Source organism: Schistocerca nitens, chromosome 8 (genome assembly GCF_023898315.1).
Source record: "Schistocerca nitens isolate TAMUIC-IGC-003100 chromosome 8, iqSchNite1.1, whole genome shotgun sequence".
NCBI lineage: Eukaryota > Metazoa > Arthropoda > Insecta > Orthoptera > Acrididae > Schistocerca > Schistocerca nitens.
The window spans coordinates 493,285,416-493,305,605 of NC_064621.1; the positions used below are offsets into that span (position 1 = coordinate 493,285,416).

Here is a 20,190-nt window from a genome sequence, read left to right on the forward strand (position 1 = left end):
GTGCACCTGACAGGCAAGCACGTTACCTACGAGCTAGCGAACAGGTGGCGGTCTTTGACATGCATACTGGCTCAGTAGCCGCTATGGTAAATAAATCGCAAAATGAGAGACGAGAGTAGTTGTATTTCCCGTGTGGAATCACTTTCGTTGACTCAAAAGCATTAACTGATATCCTTATGTCACGTCTCAAGAGAAAATCACTTACAGTATTCAATTCAAATGACACGATAATATCAAGTGAATTTAGCAGGATAGTTCTGTGCCATCAAGGAAGTAACTCGTCGGTCACAGAGTTGCCAAACATATTCTGCGCTGTTGCCAAGTTTCAGTTATAGTGCCAGGAAGGATACCAGCTGATGTATTCTGTGAGTGACTTCGGAAGTGACTACAGCTTCATCTCAAAGTTGCGGGTGGCAAGGGCCGCAAGATCCTCATTATATGCCCATGAGTCTTATTCGCATTTCTGTAACTAGGTTTAGAGGCTAGAGTGCAATTACTTGTAATACATCGATGCACTGAATGCAAACTAAATGTCATATATTAATAACTGCGACAATTATTTGTGTTTTACTGTCTTAATCGGATCGAAATCTTGAAAGCGTATTCACCAGACGCGATTCACAATTTTGGAGCTTCTCCAGTGGTTGAGTTGACAATGCCTCTTTGCTGTACAATATTGTTATTGAGATCACAGTCATTGGCACATCCACTAGAAGACAGGCATGGCCTGGCATATTGTTGTCAGCTTTCCTGACGGATATCCTGCCTTTGCTCGAAACGTGAAGACTTAGGGTGAATTGGAACATTACATATGGCGAAAATTTGATGTTTCTATTCTTCCAGCTCTAACATACAAATAACAGTTACAATAAGCGGCAGAAAAGCGCCTGTGAACCAACAGTTAATTATGCAATCATAATTAGTGGAATCTGACAAATTCCATCTGTCATCTGATAATTGTGAAAACTACTTTTTCTTCTTTACAGCACCGCAGTATGAACTCAGGGGTTTCATAGAATACCTATACTTAACTTCGTTGTGATCGTTTTCAGTGACAGTAGGAGAGGAGCAAAACCATCTGACTTGAGAAACATACTTTTCCAGTGGGATCTGAATCTTTGGCTACAGTTGCAGTACCACGTCCAGTGAGGTATCAAGAATGTGAGCAATCACTCATTGCTATAGTATCGCCTAGGGCAGAAAGAAGCAGGTTTCCGACAAAGTAAACGATGAGAGAAACTGTCGCTGTCACTTATTAAACAGAAATTGTTCAGAAAATTACAACAATATCTAGTGAAATGAGTAGCTTGATGCAGCTCCAGTCTTGCACTATCACTGAGTTGCCAAACGCTTTCCGAATAGCACTTCTGATATAAATATGTGTGTGTGTGTGTGTGTGTGTGTGTGTGTGTGTGTCTGTTCTAAGGACATTTCCGAAAGAACAGACACTACGAATCGAAATAGACAGACTTCTTAATCAATTAAAGATTGAAGGACAAATGTCCAGGCTGTCATGGGCATTAAAATAGAACAACAGCGTCAGATGAAAATTTGTGCCTGACCAGATTCGAACCCAGATTTACAAAATTTTAATACCAAAATACTGCATCTCGGTTCTTACAATAGTGCAATAGGTGCGCACTGGTTAGATGTAACTGAAGAGAGACTCCAACTCGGATTGTAGTTAAGGGCGAATCCCAAGCGCATGGCCACGAACAATTGGGAGCGGAAACTTAATGTCATCAGAGGCTTGTTGAAGAACTATGACATGCGATCGTTAGACCGATTGCACAAAGTTCAGATTAAAAATACATACATACTTAGAAAAATATATTACGTCGGAGCAGTCTTACCGATACTGCAGGTCACTACACATAAAAATATAAGCTGTAACATCTTGGTATGTGTGGAAACAAAATATCATCAAAGTATCCTTCGACACGGCGACTTCGCAGAGGCAAAACGGAGGACTTGGAATTAAAGACGTGCTTTTGAACTAATACACGCCACTAAGACAGGCATCACGAAACTTCTGTTCCTCTCGTTAGATCCTGGGGATAGGAACGCTCCTGTTAATGCAGCACGCCAGCCTAGATTACGTCCGAAACTACTATGGCGATTGGAGCTGTATAAGACTTCCACGAGCACAAACCAACACTAGAACCGTTTATGATTATATTACCAGACATCGTCTTCACAAACCAATTCCGGTAACTTAACCTACAAAAAACTGGAGGAACGTCTAAAAAATATCAACAGTAAAATTATACAACTAGAGTAAGTGCCGTATGGTGCGACTTTGTAAACGAAACCATACCCACAGCGGAACTATTATGGAAAATCAAATTGAGACCATCTCCATACGGCGACAAATGACGGCTTGTAGAAACTGTAGCGCACATCTTCGCATGTGAAAATAGAATCAGAATTTGGGACTGGACTAGGAAGAAATTAGCACTGTCAATAGAACCGCAGAAAGTCAAATACCGATAACTGAAGCTTTACAACCCGACTGGAAATGTTACCCGTCCGCAAAGAATAACAGTTATTTGTAGCTTCTGGGACAGTTTGTGTTTTACGTCATAACAAACAAAACTTAGAACTTAGTAGAGTACATGTTATATATTGTAGTAGAACATTTTAAGCTGAAGAAGAATAACAAATATAAGGAATGGTTTTAAATTTTTTATCTATTGCTTTATGTGGGCTACAAGAGGTGGGAAGTTTAATTCATTAGAAGAGGAATACTATTCTTTCACTTTTTTTATTCCTGCAATATTCTCTTACGTTGGATCTAAAATCAGAACTGTTCTAATTTGTCAAAACCCCACCGGCTCCGAAATTTCTTTTATTTGTTGAAAAATATATGGCTTCCTTACAGACATCATATGCATCCAGTGCATAATAAATAAGAATGCGAATACATTTCTGAATCAATGTTTGTTATGTATTTTTCCGTCACCCTTTCCATTTTTATAAGTTATGTTCTACAAGAAACGCACGCAATTGGAGGCGGCAATCTGTAATTTATTTTACCTAAATTACTACTTCAATTTTGTTCTACAATTTAAAAGAATATACTGGTGCAAACATTGAATACATGGGAATAATGCAGTGCCAGGTATGGGAGAGGCATTGTGGCCAGGCCTCGGATCTTCGACCCCTCCCCTCTTTGCCTCCGCCTACCTGGTGCTGAAAGTCTTCTCAAACATTAAAAAAAAATAATAGTGCAGTGATCAGAACGTCTGTCTAGTAAGCAGGAGGTCTGGATTCGAAGTCCAGTCGGTCACAAATTATCATCTGCCGCCATTGCTCTATTTCAACGCGCTGTGACTGTGTGGTCATCGGTCCTTCGATATTTAAGATGCAATTGTTTTTGAGGCAATACAGGTGATTTGCGGACATTTGTCTTGCCATCAATGTAACAGGACTTCAACGGCATCCAACCCTTAGTCATACCTTTGTGCCGGCGCTTACCCATGTCATATACACTCCTGGAAATGGAAAAAAGAACACATTGACACCGGTGTGTCAGACCCACCATACTTGCTCCGGACACTGCGAGAGGGCTGTACAAGCAATGATCACACGCACGGCACAGCGGACACACCAGGAACCGCGGTGTTGGCCGTCGAATGGCGCAAGCTGCGCAGCACTTGTGCACCGCCACCGTCAGTGTCAGCCAGTTTGCCGTGGCATACGGAGCTCCATCGCAGTCTTTAACACTGGTAGCATGCCGCGACAGCGTGGACGTGAACCGTATGTGCAGTTGACGGACTTTGAGCGAGGGCGTATAGTGGGCATGCGGGAGGCCGGGTGGACGTACCGCCGAATTGCTCAACACGTGGGGCGTGAGGTCTCCACAGTACATCGATGTTGTCGCCAGTGGTCGGCGGAAGGTGCACGTGCCCGTCGACCTGGGACCGGACCGCAGCGACGCACGGATGCACGCCAAGACCGTAGGATCCTACGCAGTGCCGTAGGGGACCGCACCGCCACTTCCCAGCAAATTAGGGACACTGTTGCTCCTGGGGTATCGGCGAGGACCATTCGCAACCGTCTCCATGAAGCTGGGCTACGGTCCCGCACACCGTTAGGCCGTCTTCCGCTCACGCCCCAACATCGTGCAGCCCGCCTCCGGTGGTGTCGCGACAGGCGTGAATGGAGGGACGAATGGAGACGTGTCGTCTTCAGCGATGAGAGTCGCTTCTGCCTTGGTGCCAATGATGGTCGTATGCGTGTTTGGCGCCGTGCAGGTGAGCGCCACAATCAGGACTGCATACGACCGAGGCACACAGGGCCAACACCCGGCATCATGGTGTGGGGAGCGATCTCCTACACTGGCCGTACACCACTGGTGATCGTCGAGGGGACACTGAATAGTGCACGGTACATCCAAACCGTCATCGAACCCATCGTTCTACCATTCCTAGACCGGCAAGGGAACTTGCTGTTCCAACAGGACAATGCACGTCCGCATGTATCCCGTGCCACCCAACGTGCTCTAGAAGGTGTAAGTCAACTACCCTGGCCAGCAAGATCTCCGGATCTGTCCCCCATTGAGCATGTTTGGGACTGGATGAAGCGTCGTCTCACGCGGTCTGCACGTCCAGCACGAACGCTGGTCCAACTGAGGCGCCAGGTGGAAATGGCATGGCAAGCCGTTCCACAGGACTACATCCAGCATCTCTACGATCGTCTCCATGGGAGAATAGCAGCCTGCATTGCTGCGAAAGGTGGATATACACTGTACTAGTGCCGACATTGTGCATGCTCTGTTGCCTGTGTCTATGTGCCTGTGGTTCTGTCAGTGTGATCATGTGATGTATTTGACCCCAGGAATGTGTCAATAAAGTTTCCCCTTCCTGGGACAATGAATTCACGGTGTTCTTATTTCAATTTCCAGGAGTGTATATGCGAATTAGATTGTAGTTCATATTTATTATAATAACGAATGGTCAGTGTACATGTATGCCGGCCGGGGTGGCCGAGCGGTTCCAGCCGCTACAGTCTGGAACCGAGCGACCGCTACGGTCGCAGTTTCGAATCCTGTCTCGGACATGGTGTGTCTGAGGTCCTTAGGCTAGTTAGGTTTAAGTAGTTCTAAGTTCTAGCGGACTGATAACCTCAGAAGTTAAGTCCCACTGTGCTCAGAGCCATTTGAACCATTTCTGAAGTATACGAGTATTTACGAACAGTACATGCAGGATTGCAGCGAACTGATCACTGAACCAAGTGCATCATGGAGTACCTGTGTAATGAGTCATTCCAACTGCATATCTGAGGGTAAGATTTGTTAAGCATTTAATTGCAGAATTAATGTAATACCCGCACGATAATCTCTGCAGTCATACTGTATTAGGAGACCGCGAGTGGAGTACTATGTTCGTTGAATCGGATTACTCAAGCTGAGGCCAAATAAACACAAGCGATGACACCACAACACTATCTTTACTTAAGTAGGTAGTCAGCGCTAAATTATGTGCGCCACCATTAAGGGGCTCCGGAACGCCCTATACTTGCAGTGTTAAAATAACGCTTTTAAATTACATCTTTCCTCACAAAGTATTTGAGGTAGGAAGTTGAACTTTTTACAGATTATATATAGGAATATGGGCTACAACTTAACACACGGATTTTACAAAATTTTAGTTCAGTTATTAAAGATGATTTTTTTTTCAATTGTAATGAAAATTCACAACTTTTTTTGCAATTTTTTATTTATATATTCAAAAATATACAGTTTTTTGGAAAAAGGGTATGTTAAATTATGCAGAAGGTACTGTGTAACATTTACTGAAAGTTTGAAACAAATATGTTTGGAGGATCCTTAGAAAACATGTAATTAGTATGAGAAAATAAAAGGTTTGGGAATCGAGCGACAAAGATTGGATTAACTTTTTAGTGCATTCCAGGTCCATAGGATGGATTATCTTCATCCTCTGCAAACTCCTCCTCCAGCTTCCTCTTGTTCCTCCTCCTGTTTACTCTTGCTTGTATTTCTAGACTCTTTACAGCCCTGTCTGCAGCCCGAAGGCGTTCCTTGTCTAAAGCAAGCATCGCTCGTACCATGTTAAACTTATCTTCATTCCCATATTTCTAAATACCTTGCACCTTACAATGTTGCCATCATTGAAAGTCGCAACAGCATCATACACACCAAAGTGAAGTGTTTCTATTCCAACAAATACAGTCTTGGGGATTCTCGACCATATAACACTATTTACACTTTCATTGGGGTTTTGAGTTTTTCCGTGAATACAACAGTTCAGGTGCAGCTAAGTCTCTGAAAATAGGTTTCATCACCTCCATTATTGCATCAGGCAGACTATGCTTATGAGTGTACACTTCACCAGTTAGCAATCCTTTGTTATATTTACACCAACTGTCTTCTTCTTTGGGACACAAGCTATGTTGGGGATTTTCATCGGTTGAAGAAGTATGAAAAAAAAGAGCCCAAACAGCCTTCTTCATTTCGTCGACACTTTGTGTATTTTGCCTAATAGCCATTCCATAATAGTTCTGTATTTTGTAAATTACACTGTCAGTTAACCTTCCCTTCCCATCCAACCCTTTACCATCACTGAGTTTTTGTTTTTTGTACGAAGCTTTCAGTCGCCGAAGTCTTGTTCCCATTCGCTTCTGTACGTGTCCAATACACTCAAATTTCTGCACTACAACATCATCACCATAGGGCTTCAGTCCTTGAACATGTTTGAAACTTTTAGAATCACCGTCACCAAGGTAATTAACATATCGCACTTTATCACACGCCTCAGAACGCTGGAATATACTGGCAACACCAGCCACTTCCATTCCTCCACTACTGCCACTATAGTTAGATTTGCAATTATTTTCATGTGTACCTTTATATTTTTGTGGACATCTACAATACTTTGATATTACTGCTACATCTAAAACTTTCCCTGTATACATACTGGTGACAGATACTACACCATGAAGAGATGTGTGTCCCCGTTTATGCCAGGTACCCACGAACGCTGCAGTCAAATCTCTGTTACCATTATTTTCCATTACTGCCTCTTCCACAGCGTTCTTCATAGATTCTATACAGACATCTTCTACTTTAGACCCTATTAATTTATTATAGGTCGTAAACTTGGTTGGGGGATTTGGAAGATTCATGATGCCACAGAAAATTGCACCTGCAGTAGCACCCTTACCAACTGAACGCAAGGAATAAACAAATTTAATGTTGTGTTCGTAGATTTTGCTACCATTTTCTTCAGTTGCAGTTACTGCAACACTGTTCCAAAAGGTGGTCATGTATGAACACTTATCACATTTCAGTTGTAGTTCACTAGCAAGTCCTACGTGCTTTATTATGGAGAGTTCCAGACCAACTTCACTACAATGAATACATCTTACACAGTTTGAAAAAATTCCTTTGAGAACCGACATATCAAATATTTCATTCACATCCGATTCGCCCATAAAACATTCATAGTTTTCACTCATTGAACCAAGCTTCTTCTGTGAAGTATTTTCTTTCCCACTTTGACTGCTATGGGCAGGTGTACTTCAGAGGTTAGGTTCACTCACTTGGTTATCGTCTTTATTGTTTACAGTAATAACACATACCTTTGGCTTTCCAACATTTCTCCTTTTCTTAAAAGCCTTCAGAGGATTTCTAATAACTTTACTTTTACTCATTATTATACTTCAACAAAACAGAGACTCAAGAAACAGAATTAATTACGAATATTTTCGAGATAACGACAGAGTAAATAAACATGAAACAATCGACAATCACACCAGCGATATATATTGAACCATCACAGGTTAGCCACAACACATACTTTATCTCACATCACAAAATGTACCTGATGAACACGGACGTTAATAATAACACCATTTGACAGCAGTTTAACAGCGCCACAGTGGGTCACGCCCATGTAGAACACATTTCAAAAAAAATTTAAAAATAGTTGTAGTCTTCGGAATTGAATAAATTACATATCTATTAAAAGGTAATAGTCTGCAGATTCAGAAAACGCAAAAAAGTAAAAATTGAACTTTTCATGATTTTGATCCTTTCCGGAGACCCTTAACGTTACTGTAAGGAGTTTGACACCACCACAACTACTGGCAACCTGAACCATTATCATCACGCAGTTGTGACTCTCAGTGATTACAGGTTACTGATGTTTGTCAAGAATAGCGGAAAGCGCCTCTGAAGTTCCATTTGCATTACGACTAGGACGGAGAGAATGCTAAATAGCAGTAATAGGTCACCCAGCGAAGAGAAGAGTCCACGTGTTGTCTCAAGTTCTTGCAGTTTGATGTAATGCAGTTCCCAATAGTTTCAAACTAATGGGTTCTTTTGGCTATCGAAATACTCATATGGGAATCATAAAGGTGGAATTGCTAGAACGCTCAACTACCTTAATAACACCTGATTCTGGATTGAATACGACTCGGAAAGCGACGTTGGCTGTGAGCACTATGGGACTCAACTGCTGTGGTTATCAGTCCCCTAGAACTTAGAACTACTTAAACCTAACTAACCTAAGGACATCACACACATCCATGCCCGAGGCAGGATTCGAACCAGCGACCGTAGCAGTCGCACGGTTCTGGAGTGTGCGCCTAGAACCGCGAGACCACCGCGGCCGGCAAAGCGACGTTAATTTGACGTTTTCATCCATCTCCTGACGTCTCACTGAATGAAGTCTGAAGTGCACGCACAGTTTTGTTGCATGCCGCAAGGATTCTGTGAAGTGTTGTGGCAGCTGGCAGTCACTGCTGAATACACACTTGTGCAAATATCCTCACTGCTTCAGCGAAACTCGTCTTTGTTGCATTTTTTCCATACCGTAATTAGCACAATAACATAAGGCTTGTTCTGCTGAAGAACGTGATGCCCACAAGTCCTTAAAGAAGAATCTCCTAGCGGGAGTAATAAATACATGAAAGGAAACTGACTGTTGGACAAAAGAATGGACAGCTCCCCGCTTTTGGCGTATCCGATAGAGCCTACGATAAGAATCTGGTGTCATATTATGCTTCAGAACTCTAAACTGTTTATTTTTTTACTTCATACTAAAACAAAAGTTGTGATATGAGAAGAGGAAATGACTTATATGCTTCTCAGGAACTTAAGTTTTTCGTGTTTATTTTCTCACTTCATATTAAAACAAGGGCGTTAATATGAGAAGAGGAAATGAAATATATGCTTCCAAGACATAATATTTCCTTGTGTGCTATTACTGCATACATGAAAGCCCTGCAGTTAATTTTTGGATGTTGGATAAATTTTGATATCACCTCACATTCCTTTGTGAGAAGGTTCCTATTGTCTTGGGATTCAAATAGAGTGGACTTTTCATCACTGGTTAATATTCTGATGACTAATGACATGATACCCGTTGCAATTGCTCCATGGCACCTTTGAGTTGAGTCTCACGTTGGTTACTATAAGAACACGCAGGCAGTGATATCCGCCCACTGCAGTCAGAGCCAAGGTGATTTCTTTCTGTTTAGGGCGAAGCGTCTGCTGCAGTGTCCACGCTCAGCCAACATAAACAAATCGTGGTGGCATTGGGCACTGCTAATCGCTGCAATTGTCGCGACCCCGACAACAAGAGCGCACTGTCTCTGCTAATGATACTATGGACTTAATACATCTTACTTAACGTAATACGCAGGACGTGGGATGGGTAAAAATTCTGTTTGTAGCTTCCCATCGCATTAAAATAGTTTACAGTCATATTTGACGCAATATTTATTGTTGGTTGTATCTCTAATGTTAATGGTATTGATTAACATCGTGAGTTAACACGAAAACACACACACACCTACACACAAACAGTCATTGATTCCTTTGAGGGTGACAACTACTGTGTGTTGAACAACACATGCACCAGTCAGTTCCTCAGTTGGCGTCGAGTGGATGAGATTTTTCAGTTACCTTGCACTGCAAGAATTGTAAGGAGGGGACTGAAAGTAAATGGACTTGATTTATGCTAAAGAGCTGCGACAAAGCAAAGCTTGACCGATTATCAGATAATTGTCCACATGGGCTTTGCGGACGAGTATACTTTTAGTAAACAACCCACCCACGATCATTACGTAAGATTTCTCGAGGGCGTAGGGGAATTGATTTCATGTAGTCGTCGACAGTGTAGCGTGATGGTTTACTTCCCACCATACGTTTTCTATATTCGTCCAAAGGTCGCTTGCATTTGTAGGGACACATGGCAATGACCTTGTTACCTCTGCCCACATATTCTCTATCTGGTTGATGTTCGGTGATCGTGGAACAAACGGCAACAGCTTTATCCTCTCTTGGCCCTGAAACAAATCTCGCACTGCTCTACTATGATGGATGGGTCTCTGCTCCTGTAAATACATTGTAATGTTCTTAGTTCATATACTTATAATTAAATAACGTATTTGTAATAATTACATTGGATTATTATTTTCCACAGTGTTTAAGAATTCATTCCCTGTCATCGATAAGTGATCTGGATTCAACAGTCCGATTAAGAATGTGGTTCATCCAGTCTATCATATGATGAGAGTCGTAGTCGGATAGTCACATTAAGACTGACTGGGTGAATCCTTTTAGGACGATCTTGTATCGAAATGAAATTTCAGAAATCGGATAATTTGAACGTCTGTATTGCACAGTGCTGCGCACATAAATTCGTATGATGGAGTAACAGCTAGCAACTGTCTAAGAAAAAGTGAGAAATATGTCTACTAGCAGCAATGTAACGTATATATAACCAATATTTATGTCATGGAAATACTGAATCGAACAATACACATCTATTTCAGTGGAGGGAAGATACACCATATCGGATTTGCTGATGACATAATGACAATAATAATAATAATAAAAATCCCGTGTGGCCGATAGGGGAAACCCTCCCCCATATGGGTGGTACCGAGGAAATCAAATACTTGTGGTGAACCAAATACTAACACACTCCCGAACGGCTACTCAATCCGTTGAACTCAAACTCCAGACACATCTGAGTGAAAATCACCGCCACTCTGGTCACCGTCTGTTAGCTCAATGAGCTTGGCTGAAAATATTTGCTTCCAAAGGCTTCAACACCCTCTGGTCCTGTCCGGTCCTGGTATCACCCAGGCCAAGCCAATGAAACACAAGAAAACATGAACTATGCAAGCAAAGGTAACTTTACACCAGGTGGTACACAACCTGGCCACCGATAGGAAGCAGTTGGATTTTCGCACTCTGGGGAGTCCAGGTTAGCACGGCAGAGAATATCTAAGATCTCTGGTAAATTTCCCTACAAGCAGAAAACATTCATTTGAAAACTAAATGCCCCCACCAACACCGAAAATGTCGAAAAATTGTGGAACACAATCGAAGATACTATGAGCAAAATTCACCAAGATGACGTGAAAATATTAATTGGATACTTCAACTCTCTATTTGGGACAGAAAAAACCTGTAGAAAAATCATTGGTAGAAATTCAACACACCGAAACGATTAGACCAACGGAACACGTCTGACTGACATTTTCCAACAATTCAACCACAAAAGAATGTCTTCCCACTTTAGGACGTAGCCTGTTCCCAAGAAACATGTTTGGCTGCCAGGTGCAAGCTGCTTTCGTTGGCCTTTCGAGACTCGCTGAAAGCCAGATTTTTAATTATTTTGTAGCAGAGCTACAAGCAGGCAGATACAAACACGATAAGGGAATCGCAAGACAACGCGCCTTGCTACTCTCAGTAACCCTTAGTGTCAGAGCGGAAACCTTACGGTACTGCCAAATTCATATTGACGACATATTTTTTGTTGTTGTGAATACATAATTATATCTATGAAATGCCACTTTTCATAATAATTGCGGATGATACAGGGAATGAAGTAAATACAGAACTTTTCGAAGTCATAAAGTCGGTAATGTCCTACTAATTCGTGTTAAAATAGGCGTAATCGTCTTACTGATACTTAATGCTTTATTAAGATAGTCTGCCGTTGTGATGTTTCTGTAGTAAGTTGAATTTAATTTGTATTAGTACAGTGAATATTTTAATTGGATTTTCCATTAGTTTACTAAACGCAACAGTAATCATCAAAGAGAAATTAATCAGCAAAATAATTTTTATTCACGATATCTAAAACGATCTGACAATGCTAAAGTTGTTTACAAATTCTACGCCAGTAGAAACCTACTGGTTCCAACGATATCATTATACCAGAGTAGTTTCAAAAGTATTTTCGTCTAGAAATGAACTGCGTCGGCGGTTGACCGATCAAGAGCGGGAAAGGTAAAACTTTACGAATATATGACGAGAGGGACAAGTGCTTGAGAGATTACTTCTCTATCAATACAAGGGCCTGAGAGACGACTTTAATTTCAATCTCCTGGATAGTTTTGTTTCTCAAATCAAGAAGTGCGTTATCATGCAGTAGCACATGTGATGTAGTTGTGTTGCTCGATTTTCTTACGCTGAGACCGAAAGGTGTCTCAGTTGTTGGCAACAAATTCCAGCTGTGTTGCATACAGCCCTTGGGGCAGAATTCGTAGCCCAAAACACACTTTTGGAGCTATCAGATGTAAAATATTATGCACACTACTCTTTGCTCGAGTTTATGTCTTTTGGAGGGGCTCAGCCTTTCATTTCTTCTTAGGAAGTTAACGATAAAGGCATCATAACACGTCATCAGTAACAGTGCTGCATACGAATGCTCAATGAGCGACCTGATGACGTTGAATAATAGTCACTCCGTTGATATTTGTTGTTTCGAATTAGAGCATGCAGTACTCCTACACCAGACTTCTGAACTTTGCCTGTTGAATGCAAATGTCGCATGATGGTAAAATGGTAATCTATCACATACATCAGTAGTCGAGACTTGCTTAATGTGGAAAATCATTCATGCCAGAACGATCTTTGTTGAAACAAGATTATCTTTTTCTGGCGTATTTTTCCCAAAAGCACTCGCTCCACACACAATTCAAATCTATCTAGCTGCCTCCTCTGCATTCACCCCTCTGTTATACCAAAAGTAAACGTTGTGTTGCAGATGTTACACCTATTTCCACTTGCGACTCAATTTTACAATGCTTAACTGTAGTTCATGATTTTCAAGTTTGCAAAATCCATTCCTTAACTGCCAGATAATAACTAGAACTTCAAATTCGAAAATGACAGTTGAGACACACGCTGATAGCGTCGCTAGGCGTTCACCTGGGCGGCGCCGGATTTCATGCGGCGGGTGGCGTCTGGCCGGTGGCCGGTAGGCGCTGCAGCGCTGAGAAAACGCTCGAGCGTAAGCTGTTATGATCGCGACGCAGCCACGAGCTGTTCTGCGGAATTGTTTCTGGAATACTTGTTATTGCTGGTGGGTAGAATGTTAAGCGAATTATCTTTGATGTTCAGTCAGACGCATAACGTTAGACTGACTGTGGTAAAAAAAAGAATACGGTTTGACGCGAACAGGCGACTATAAGCTTAGAACGCACGACGCTTGCCACTTTTTTTTTTTTAAATCTCATTTTGTTCGCTTTTGTTCGTTGCATCTGCTCGGGGCGGACGTCGTAAGACAGCCGTTTAGGTTCGTTGTTGATCGATTAACTCAGTTGTTTTATAACAGAGGGCTGCTAACCCTCTGACCGAACACGCTGAGCTACCGTGCCGGTAAAAGTTAGTAAACTTTTCGCTCGAGGGAGCCACAAGACCACGGGCTCACATGGTCCGACAACGTCTCGGAAGTAGATAACACTTCCTCCTAACACTTCCGCATCTTACAGTGTTGCCAGATTGTGCATATGGCCAGACTTAGAGTTGTCAGGGGCGGTCAGTTTTATTGGCCACGTTAAGTGAATGACTCGGACTTAGTCTCTGTGGCGGCCGGCTGGCGGTCAGTTTTATTGTCTAAGACTGTACAGCAAAGTGTCTCAGTTGAGATATGGCGTGATTAATGACAGCTTGTGCTAAATGTAAATAAATGGGAGCTAATACGGAGAAGTAGGAAAAAAATCCTGTAATGTTTGAATATGACATTAGTAGGGTAGAGCTTGACACCGTCACATCAATAAGTAGGCATCAAGATGCACAGCGATATGAAATTGAATGAAAATTTGGCTGATAGTATGGAGGTCGAATTGTCGGTTTAGTTTTACTGGGAAAATTTTGGGATAATGTAGCTCATTAAAGAAAGGATACATTAGATGGAACGTTATTGCGACTCTTTCTTGAGTTCTCTTTGAGTGTTGGAATCCCAGCTGGGGCAGATTAAACGAAGACGTCGAGGCAGTTCAGAGGAGTGTTGCTAGATATTTTACCGCTGGGTTCGACTAGGGCGCAGGTAACCGAAGGTGCTTCCAGGACTCTAATGGGAATTTCCGGCGCGAAGGTGACATTGTTTTCGCAACGCACAGTTGCAAAAATATGGAGAATCGGCATTAGAGGCGACTGCAGAACGATTCTATGGCCGCCAATGTTCATTTCGCAGAAGGACAACCAAGACAATATGCCAGACAACAGGCCACGTAAGGATGGTTTTAGACACTTTTTCCCTTGCTCTATTTGTGAGTGGAACACGAAAGAAAATGATTGCTTGTGGTACAAGGCGGCCTTGACATTGCAGGTGGTTTACGGAGTATGTACATGTATGTAAATATAGATCACTGTATTAGGTTCATGCATAAATTCACAGCGTTTTCGTCTCATATATTGTTATTCCAGTTTCTATGAATTTAACTATCGAATATCAATTTTGGTTTGAAGCTCTGTCTTGCTTTTTGAGTTTACATACTGTCATTTTGTCATTCGCGTATAATGATTGGAATTGTGGACGCTAGAAAACGGAGTGCCAAGGGCGAAGTTGACACATTTCCGCCATTTTCTCCAGTTTGAGCTCAGTAGAGGGGTGACACCAGCGGAGACAGCCAGAAATATTTGGGCTGTGATGGGAATAATACCACTGGAAACAGCAAGCCAAAAAATGTTTTTCTTGTTTCAAAGAGGATTGTTTTGACATTAGTGACTAGGTTCAGGAAGACCTTCAGGGCTTGATGATGATGTCTTAAACGCATTAATCAACAATGATCCAGGTCCGTGTACTCGAGAGTTGGCAAATTTCATGAACTGTGATCATTCCCCATCGCGCAACATTTGAATGCAGTGGGGAAGGTTTAAAAATCGGGTACGTGGGTACCGCATGCTCTAAGCATAAATCACAGAAATCAGCGGGTTGCCATATGTGCATCTCTCTTCGTTGGCCATCAGTTGGCTCGTGAGCAACATCGGCCATTCCTATTCTGCATCGCTAGTGGTGACGGAAAATGGAGTCTTCATGCTCACGTGAGGAAAAGGATAACGAGTGTTTATAGATTTTAAAAATATAAACACGTACCGTTTTCGAGAAGGATTGTCAGCATTCACCAGCATTATGCTTTTACAGAAGACCTGTGTGCTCAAAACTGCATGTTGATTGTGGACCCGTGACCGATCACTTACACTAGCAGTGGGCTGCTGCAAACGTGGATCTACGCCACTTTGATTTTCGAGCATTAGCGTCTGCAGCTTTGAGTTTCCTGTTACCTTGTCTATGTTTATGGTAGTGACATTGATGTGGTATCCTTTGTTTGACGATATTCACTAGGTACAACAGTATGCCTCATGGCACGATTATAAAACTGAAATAGTACACTACATGTAGTACGTGTGTTACGAAGCTGAAATTGTAATGCACTTGTTGTAGATGCATTATGACAATATTACGAATAGCTTGCCTAACGCACTGAGCCATGTACCTCTTTCGACCTGTACTTCCTATGCCTGTTTGAACATGCAAGGCAGACAAATGTTTATATATTGTTACCTATATTATATCGCAAAATAGCCTTAAGAGAGAGCATGTGCAAAACTTTGGCGGCGTGCAGACACAGCAGATAATCACGAGCACACCATCATACGTGGCAGTTACTTTTTTCAACTGGCGCCTTCAATATAAGTCTGTAAGAAGGTCTACCGTCTCCGTCAGCTCTCAGATGAATTGCATCCTCTATTTCTTCCCCTCTAGTTGTCATATGAGTTCCAAGGATTTGAAAATCTCACCGATCTCATGAACTTTATTCATCTCTCAATTATTTCATCTATCTTTTATTTCCCTGCTTATCGCATCGTGGTCTCCCATGATCAGTCACTCTTCCATTTCCTTCTACGTCTGACTTACGAATTTATCCAGTATTTCATTCATAAAATGATTAACAATGTTTAAAACTAGTATATAAATAGACAGTTAATTGTTTTGATTAGGCACATGATGCTGTCATTACTTTCATTATGGTCACGAAAGCTCTTAACGAAGTTCCTTTTGCCAACTATGACAAAGCTTGCTACAACGCTCTTCGATGCTGCTTGTTTTGCACAATAATTGTCCAACGAGAAATCTTCGGCCAGGTTCCATTTCGGTTAAGTAATCTATAACAGTGTTAACCCGAGGAAGTCATTACTACCACACGTCCTGTACATGCTTTATTCCTACTCCCGCAGATTTTACCCTTCAGAGCGATATAATAAACAATCACACGATGCCGAAATAAATGATTGTAGCTGCGACAAAAGTTGCATTGAGAAGTACAATTTTTTATTTCTTGATGGTGGCTAGTTTCGAACAATTTTGTCCATTTTCAAACCATCCGTGTCATAACTGTGACAAATACAGGCGATCGCCTATGCAGAAAACCTGCCCCAACAGTGATGATAAGAGCGGCGCTATGGCAGACTCAACGTTATTGACTCTAGTGTCCGTCCAATGTGTTGTATTTACTGTTGTTGAATCTGCCATATTGCCGCCCTGATCGTTACTGCGGGGGCTGTTTTTTCTACATAGGCGATCGCCTGTATTTGACACTTACTACACGAATGGTTTGAAAATTGACACAGGTGTCCGGAACTAGTCACCATCACAAAATGAAAAAAGATACTTCTCAATGCAATTTTTGGCGGAGCTACAACCATTTATTTCAAGTATAAGACAAGTTGAGGGCCTATTTTTAACCTGCAGCATGCTGCAAGTTCGTAAATAACAAGGTTATCTGATGAAAAGAAGAGATCCATGACATTAAACAGTCACTAATGACCAAGACTGGAATGTATAGCTACGAACTAATTAACAAAACTATGTGGACTGTAGCAAACAAATAGCATATTCAATGAAATATAAGAAAACGGACACATTTCGGATTATTGACTACTGAAAGATGCTTCGCTTAAGCAAAAAAGAAGGGCAGGAGGGCATGCCTGGAGTCAATCGTCCATGAAGGCAGGAATGGGGTGGGTGGCTGGAGAAGATTAATGGATAGCGGCACACGTAGGAGAAGCCGCCGGGCACTGGGATGAGGGCAGTGAGCGATGCAGCAGACGAACTGTGCTTACCTTATCCCGCCTCTCGTCGTGTCGTAGTTTAGGACGCGGTCACCATGAAGCCACGTGACGACTGACGACGTCATGGAAACATGCCTCACGAGGCATGAAAGCTGGATCGTGCTCTCCGCCTCATAGAACTTGTCGTGGACTTGATGGCCTTGCTCGTCGACTATCATAACCTCCGGAGCTGTAATTGGACACCTTATATTTTGTGATGCATGGTACTTTTAGGAAAAGAATAATAAAACATTCATGGTGTATGGTGAAATGGACATTCCTTACACTGTTCATTTGACCAATCAAAAATTCTGCGTAAAAACATTCGCGAAAGGTGAAAGTGTACTATGACAGCATCTATGTATTCTGTTCCACGATCCTATTCATATATTGTTTATTTTTATTCGAATAATATTACAACTGTTGTAATAAGTCACTGATGGTCAATTTGACAAAAATACTTGGTAGAAAGTAGGATAAGGAACTGTGGTGATCAGTACTTGAGGTCACAGAGATCTATGCATTCCCTCAAAATATAGTACAGTGCAGAATATATTTCTCACATTTGGTGAATGTGTAGTCGAGGCGACGTATCAGCTCCAGAGTAGGTGCATGATAAAGAGCAAGCTCTACCCACGTTAGTGCTTTATATTTTTTTGCAAGTAAATACGGAATTTCAGGTAGATATAATGGACGGTGTGAGGGTAACATCATCGACAACTTTATTACAGTAATGATATAATTATACCATTTCTGGTAGCTGCAATAGCGCTGTAGTTGTAGAATATACAGAAATATCAAGTACACACAAATGACAGGTGAATCTCCGGGAAATTACGCGCTTTCGATCATGAGGGTGAGTGACTCGGTAGTGAGTGGCCTACATTGTATGCAATCAACTTGTGAAAAGGAGAACTATGCGATTCGTGTTCATGATTAAATATTTAAAGCCAGTGGTTTTGTGAAATAATGTGTGGAACCGTGAATTTTATTTTCAATGATCGCGAAGCGTTATATGAATGAAACAAAACCATACGGTTTAAGAGACCTTTTCGAGTCTCAAACATCTATGATTATATAGATGACTGAAAGATATATATAGATGGATGAAAGATTGTGCTAAGGCCAAGATTCGAAGTTGGTCTGCTGCTCACTATTGCACAACTGCTGGGACTACCTTAGCACGTCCCCATCCCTTTGGATTGAGGAGGGAGGTGTGCTAGGTCCTAGGGTAGTCCGTGTAGTTGTGCTGGTTGCAAGGTTGTCCTAGTTGTTAGCCACCATAGTGAGCAGGAGACCCAAGTTCGAATCCCAGCTTCGGTACAAGATTTAATTCGCCACTTCAGTTAGGTGAATCCGTACTAATATTTAGGCGATCATACCTGTAGAAGATCTTCTGAAGTAACTAAATAAATGTATTATTCACAGCGTGAGAAGTTGAAACGAACCATCATCCGTGGCTAAGCAAATTGGGGGCTGCTCCATTGAGAGAATCTGAAAAGGGACGGTAAAAATAAGTGATAGAATGAACTGTGCTTTATTCTGATCATTCCAAGAACTTTGGTAATTGTAATTCACTATACATAGAAGAAGAAGTGCGTAAGTTGCTCTTGGTGCGTCGTTCCACTGATAGCCCCTGTGTAACTAACGTACACAACTATTTCTTATCGTCCTTCAACCTGAGTGAACTCTTCAGTGAAATTCAGATAACCAATAAGATGAGGCGATATTACATTCGGTTCACTTTGATATTGGCCGAGCAATACCCAGAGGATGGCTGGCAATGTTGGGAAAATACGACGTATGTTCCAGCAGCAGCAGGAAAAACGAGGAAATTTCTAAAACAGTTGCATATCCTAGAAAGTGCCTTTCACAATGGACGACGAAAGTAGAGACAGCGGGAAACGTAAAATTCCCTAATGTTAAGGTAAGAACGTATCGTACTGGTCCCAATAGTGGGACCTGTACAAGAAATGAATCGTGTTACTTGGAGTTGATTGACAGGAGGAGGCCAGGACGTTACCATAGGCGAGTTCATATTTCCACCGCCATCGCCTCATAGCACCCATCAGCGTGATATATGACACTGTCGTTTGCAGTAGTAACTCAGTGATATCTAGAAGCAGGTAAAATACTACAGTTTTGTAATGATCGACCAATGGTCTACAGCCTTAGGTCAACCCGGACTAGCCCCGTCGTAAGTTATTTTCATTTCCTTCCTATATACACTACTGACCATTGAAATTGCTACACCACGAATATGACGTGCTACAGACGCGAAACTTAACCGACCGGAAGCTGTGATATGCAAGTAATTAGTTTTACAGAGCATTCACACAACGTTGGCGCCGGTGGCGACACCTACAACGTCCTAACATGAGGAAAGTTTTCAACCGATTTCTCACACACAAATAGCAGTTGACCGACGTTGCCTGGTGAAACGTTGTTGTGATGCCTCGTGTAAGGAGGAAAAATGCCTACCATCACGATTGCGGTTTTCCGTATCGCGACATTGCTGCTCGCGATGGTCAAGATCCAATGTCTGTTAGCTGAATATTGAATCGGTGGGTTCAGGAGGGTAATACAGAACGCCGTGCTGAATTCCAACGGCCTCGTATCACTAGCAGTCAAGATGACAGGCATCTTATCCGCATGCTTGTAACGGATCGTGCAGCCGCGTCTCCATCCCTGAGCCAACAGATGGGGACGTTTGCAAGGCAACAACCATTTGCACGAACAGTTCGACGACGTTTGCAGCAGCATGGACTATCAGCTCGGAGGCCATTGCTGCGGTTACCTTTGACGCTGCA

The 20,190-nt window shown here is 42.1% G+C and overlaps 1 protein-coding gene across 1 annotated transcript in view; it reads right to left on the reverse strand.

Moving 5' to 3' along the window:
- LOC126199632 (uncharacterized) overlaps positions 1-20,190 on the reverse strand; it is a gene marked incomplete at its 5' end in the record, with an annotated part of 112,249 nt that overhangs the window by 23,359 nt on the left and 68,700 nt on the right. The window contains one exon of the mRNA XM_049936558.1: positions 17,393-17,570. Coding sequence (XP_049792515.1) covers positions 17,393-17,570 — 178 coding nt within the window. The remainder of the gene's footprint in view (positions 1-17,392; positions 17,571-20,190) is intronic.